At 38.2% G+C, this 6,000-nt stretch overlaps 1 protein-coding gene across 1 annotated transcript in view; it reads left to right on the forward strand.

The window, feature by feature from the left end:
- Positions 1 to 5,733, forward strand: part of LOC106666420 (5-hydroxytryptamine receptor 1-like) — a 143,989-nt gene extending 138,256 nt beyond the window's left edge. Inside the window, exons 2-3 of the mRNA XM_024230251.1 lie at positions 4,769 to 5,652; positions 5,710 to 5,733. Coding sequence (XP_024086019.1) covers positions 4,831 to 5,652; positions 5,710 to 5,733 — 846 coding nt within the window. The 5' untranslated portion in view covers positions 4,769 to 4,830. The remainder of the gene's footprint in view (positions 1 to 4,768; positions 5,653 to 5,709) is intronic.
- Positions 5,734 to 6,000: the final 267 nt, after the last annotated feature.

The raw sequence follows: 6,000 nt of genomic DNA on the forward strand, positions 1-6,000 counted from the left end.
GCCGAATAATTGCTCTGGTTTGGCAATAGGACCAATTAAAACATAGACTATTTGTACTTTATTCAGAGTGTTGTGGCATACAAAACGAGCTCGAAAGTTTTAAGGATTTTTTAAAAAGAAAAGGTAGATGTATCCAAAAATACTGACCTAATTAGAAGACAACAAAACTCGAAAAAGAACCTTGGGGCAAGAAAAGCATTTAAGTTAAAGTCGATCAAAAGCAATTAACAAACGACTTTTCTTTTGCACATTTCACTGCAATAAGAGCGGAGTTTTTCTTTACACGGCATGGAAATGGGGAGCAGGTCGATGAGAATCCCATTAGTGCATCATACAAAACTTGGTCTAATTGTACTCCGACTTTCTCCTTCGGGCGTCGTCCAACTCTGATGGGGCACTGGACCATCGGCTGGATAAAAAAAAGCCGTGCCGTCGAATTAGGAGAAAGGATAAAAGGTCCATTGTAACAGTTGGAGAGACGTTTGTGTACAGACAAATCCGGGTGGGTATCCCTCGGGAGCCCCTACCCCCATACATCATTAACCACGTTCGGGCCGGCCGACCGTCTCTCGGGTATTGTGAATTTCCAGCCTCCGACGACACCAATGGTCGAGGGACATCCACCTAAGCTAAACGCCCTTAGGACTTTTTCGTATCAGGTCCATTTTAATTAAACGGAACAGATTTAAAGGCACTGTGTTATATGCCCGTACTTTAATCAAGTTGAACGTCCGACCCAGCCTACACCTGGAAGTAAATAACATGGAAATGAACTGGCAGAATTTTAACGAATTTACTGGTTATGAATTAATAATCGGAACGAATCTCTTTACTTCAGAATGTTCTGGACGGTTGACTTATACCTCTCTACGATTCAAAATCTGAAAAATATGACTTTCCTATCTCGTCTTTTCCAATTGGCCATTAAATTCTTCAGTCAGAAAAATATAAATATAGAAATATTAAAAATAATATGTAAAGAAAATATTCACAGTAATCCTAAATTCCGTCTGTCTTAATTCACGTTTTAAAAATAAATTTATATTATAATATTGTTATAGCATTTTTCCGTTAAAATAAAAAATCATGAATAGCATAAAATAAAATTGCCAAAATAAAAAGCAATTTCTTCTGAATTGTCTTAATTTAAATCTAACCTATAACTAAGCAAGTGATTTAGTAGGGTATTCACGATGTTTGTAAGATGTTAACTCGTGTAAATTCGAATAGAGAAATGTCTAGTAAGATCATGAACGCCCCTTCTTTTCTTACAAAGTTAAACGTTAATTCTTCCGCAATGCTGCGCGTGGCGACTGTTAGAACCGCAAATAAAGCTATAGCAGTCCTTGAAGGCTTGTTGTTGTTTGTTATGGTTTTGTTTTGTGTTAAATTGTAAGATGCCAGAAGTTAGTAAACAACGAAAATTAATCAACTCGAAAAGTACTAACAAATGACACGCTTTAATTCGTGGCGACATACCTATCGCCTAACAGACTATTACTTTACAGGATAGAGGATGTATTTATTATGAAAGAGAATATAAAGACAGGCCAGTAATTAACAGAAGAAATGTATTGGTCTGATTTAATTAATGCGTATTTAAGAATAAAAATACATGTAAACGAAAAACAGCTGTTAAATTCATGGCTGCCATGTTGGTTAGCTACGCCCTATCGGCTATCAACGTGACTATATCTTCGACTTAACATCTAACATTGGCCCTACCCTGTTAGATCGAGCAATGTTAATTAGCCGATTCTTACAAGTCTACGTCATTAATTTTTCTCGATCTAACACGACCTAACGGAATTAACACGGTTAACACAAAGATCGTGAATACCCATATTGTCTAACAATAAAAGTAGAAATATTAGGTGTGTTTATTGAAAGTGAAAGTCAAAAACATTAATTCTTTCATGTTATAAGATATCACCAATATATTATGTTTGTTCTTAGTAAAACAATTGTTCCTTATGCATTGCATTTTATGTTCAAGTACTTGCTTATAATATATTCGTAATTGTAAGTACCTAAGTGAAGATAAGATAACGGTAGTTGCTTATAATCTTTTCGCTTGTAATCCAACATGGTTTATATCAATTTTTTATTTACAATATCGATAGATAATTTCAAATTACATATTAAAATAACTATTCCGTACTTATATTTTCGTGCATAAGGAGCGGAACAAATTTTAAAAATCAGTCAAGCAAACAGGCCGCACACAACAGAACGGCTTCCACTCACGCTCTCCAAGTGTTAATGATAGCAACCCTATTGACTTGGTCATAAAAGTCCATAATGCAAAGAGAGAGCTGAAGAAGGGATTGCTACCAGGTCTACCCGGCTTAGAGGAACATGAAGCGAATTGGTTAAGAAATGCACCCAACAGCCAGCGCCAAACTTTTCTGAACGAATGGGTAACCGACACCTGGCAAAGCAGATGGGAAAGTAGTATCAAGGACAGGCTTACTTATGAGTTCTTTCCCATCATTAAAGAAAGAAAAAAGCATAGTTGGGTGCAACCAAATTTTTGGTCCACACAAATGCTTACGGGGCATGGAAACTTTGCAGTTTATCTGCACAAATTCAAGAGAGCTAATACCCCAAACTGTCAGTTATGCAATGTTCGTGAAGATGTACGACACAAGCTATTCTTCTGCCCAAGCTTTGTACAACTTCGTCAGGACCTGCGACACAGTTTTCAGAATATATGGCCTCCAGAATTGAAGGAACTTTTGAAAAGCGAGCAAACGTATCATGTGTTCAAACAGCTTACACAGAGCATCCTAGCGGGTAGTAAACCAAGTACCTGATAAAAAAACTTTCTAAACCACCTGTGATTAAACTGTGTTATATTTAAGTGAATAACTTTAGTACAGATAATTCCGGGCTGGTTACTTCTTCAAAAATAAGTTAACATTGTTAAATAGTACCTAAAACTGTGATTGTTTTTTATTGCTTAAATTAGTATATTTATATTGTTTTGTAATTTTATATAGTTTTTATAATTTTAATTTTGTAATTTTATGATTGTATGATATTACTGTGCGAAAAGGAGTAACCAGCAAGGGGGAGACCTATTAGATTAGGTCAGTTTAAGTAATACAGAGAGGAAAAATATATATACCCCCAACCTTCCTTGTGCTCCTCGTTTAGAGTGAGGCATAAGGAAGGCGTTATTCTTCCATTTTCCCCCATAAAGAAAATAAGTCAGTCTAGAGGCCGAGATCCGCCGGTATGGGGTCTCCCTCAGGTACGGCGGGGCGGTGGATGGGAAATAAAATTTAAAAAAGCCGCACACAACCAAATTAACTTGGTTAATTGCTCAACAAAAGAATGTTCCAGGATTATTTGGGCCTAATTTATTATCGATCAATAGAAATTAGTAGAAAATATTGTGCAATCCTTCACAGTAAGTTGTTTTGCAACGTCCGGATTTCGAGCTTTTAGCTCATCATCAGCTTGAAGGAGTTCTACAACCTGATGATGAGCTAAAAACTCGAAATCCGTATCGTTGGAAAACAACTTGCTGTGAGTAGGAACTATCTTTTTATTTATATTAATGTTCTGCAATGGTGAAACTATTTGGAAAATTCGTAAAATACTTAAGTCTGTGTGGGAGATGACGTTTGGGTATGTGTTTATTAGGTCAAGAAAGCTGATCACGTCCCAAGATTTTTATTTAACTCGCTCCAATCAATCCTGAACATAAAATAGTTATAATATCTAGAAACGTTGCAAAAGCAATTGTCTATGAAGCGAGTCTCGACTAGTTGAAAAGCATCTTAACGACACAACGAATTGAACAACTATAGGCTTTCTACAGAAGTCTTTCGGCGTACTGCCTACAATTTGGGCTACATCTGTATGTTTACTTATATACTTATTTATAGTTTATGACACGAACAAGATACTATCTTATTGACGTCAAACGGCCAAAAATACTGTTGTCATATCCTCATGTCCGACTCGTAAGCCACACTGGCTGGTTCTGGGTTCGAATCCCGGCAAAGCACATAGTTTTTTAATGGATTATAATATGAAGTTTGACTCCTCGTTCACGACAACTAACTGGTCGTTGAACGTTAAGCCCTTCTGTGTAATTAATTACTGTTTTATAGTCTACCCTAATTAGCAAATATATTGCCAGATTCGTGCGCACTATTTAATCTCCCAAACTGTGTTGGGGCGCCTGTGGCCATTTTCTTCAACTACACCGCCACCTCTGCTATTGCGAACTCCCTTAAAAAAAATGAATTTAAAAATCTATCTTTCATCGTGTACAGTGAAGGAAAACCAGCAATAACGATTAATTCTAAAAATTTGGAGCAATTCAAATTTAATGTTTAATGATTTTGTTAGTTAGATACAGCTATTCCAATGAAGTTATTGTTATTAACAATTTAGTTGTTACTAAAATTTTTTTTTTCAAAACCACTAATGAACCCCTTTGTCAAAAATTGATTCAATTCAGATACTAAAACAGCGACGAAACTATTAAATTTGTTTAAACTATTGTGAAACTTGATGAGAGAAACTGGTGTTCTAAACGTGAAGCCGGATTAAGCCGAGGAATCATAAAAACTCTAATTTAAAAAAATACGATAGACTTTGATATTTCTGTTCAGTACATATTCAGAAAATTTGATAGTAGAATAATTTTCATAATATTGATATTTTTTACCTGTATTTTCTTGTTCTCTATTCCTTTTTCTTTAGCATTGAAAGAACGATTAAATAATTCTTGTTTTTATGTTTGTTCCAGAGTGATGTGGGGTGGTTGAGTTATGGACAAAGGTTGAGGAGTGGAGAGCCAGGGCTGGGTCCATGGAGGCGAACGACACGACGAAGGCGGAAGTGCACACGTGGTTCCCGGGACCCAGCTCCCCATACACTCAGGCTCAGGCTTTAATCATCGGTTTCATCCTGCTCATCGTCATTGTGGTGACCGTCATCGGTAACATTCTTGTCTGCGTCGCGGTCTGTCTCGTCAAGAAGTTGCGGAGGCCGTGCAACTACCTGCTCGTATCGCTCGCCGTCTCCGACCTCTGCGTCGCTATACTCGTCATGCCGATGGCCCTCCTGTACGAGCTGTTGGGCACCTGGAACCTGGGGCCGTTCATGTGCGACCTCTGGGTCTCCTTCGACGTGCTCGCCTGCACCGCGTCCATCCTCAACCTCTGCATGATCAGTGTCGACAGGTACTACGCGATAACCAAGCCCTTGGAATACGGGGTTAAGAGGACTCCCAGACGGATGATATACTGCGTCTCTCTCGTCTGGCTTGGCGCTGCCTGCATCAGCCTCCCGCCGTTGCTCATTCTCGGCAACACGCACGGAGAGACCCAGGAGCGTCCCGGTCCTCAGTGTCTCGTCTGCCAGGACTTCGCCTATCAGATCTACGCCACTCTCGGTTCCTTCTACATACCCCTCACCGTCATGATGTTCGTTTACTACAAAATCTTCAGGGCAGCCCGGAAAATCGTCTTAGAGGAAAGACGGGCCCAGACTCATCTGGAAACAAGCCATTACTTCTTAGAAATCAACAAAAACGGCTCCGGACCAGAGGCGAGGCTCGCTGTCAGCTGCGCCAGTTCGCCAGCAGCGAGAGCTCACCATAGAACCAGCACGACAAGCACAAATACCACTGTAAGTAAAATATATAAATAATTAATTCTTTTTTATACATTTTAATTTGCATAACAGTTCGCTGATAATAACTACCAATAGTTTAAAGATTAATGCTGTTGTTTTTCCTTCATTTTAAATGGATAAGAGGAAGTTTTGGATTCATGATGACCACCTGAAAATTATTCAAAGCTTTCCTAGCTTAGGCCGAATCACTTCGGAATATTACAAAACTTCAAAAAAATTTTATTTAAATATGCAATGGGTGGTTTGTTAAAAAGGAATTTTAAATAACAAATAAAAATGTTAGGGCAAAAACCGAAAAAACGACTTTTGCAGTTTAGATTAAGCTTAACACAAGCGCGCTTA

The sequence above is a fragment of the Cimex lectularius genome, unplaced genomic scaffold (assembly GCF_000648675.2).
Source record: "Cimex lectularius strain Harlan isolate CLEC.00 unplaced genomic scaffold, Clec_2.1 scaffold2, whole genome shotgun sequence".
NCBI lineage: Eukaryota > Metazoa > Arthropoda > Insecta > Hemiptera > Cimicidae > Cimex > Cimex lectularius.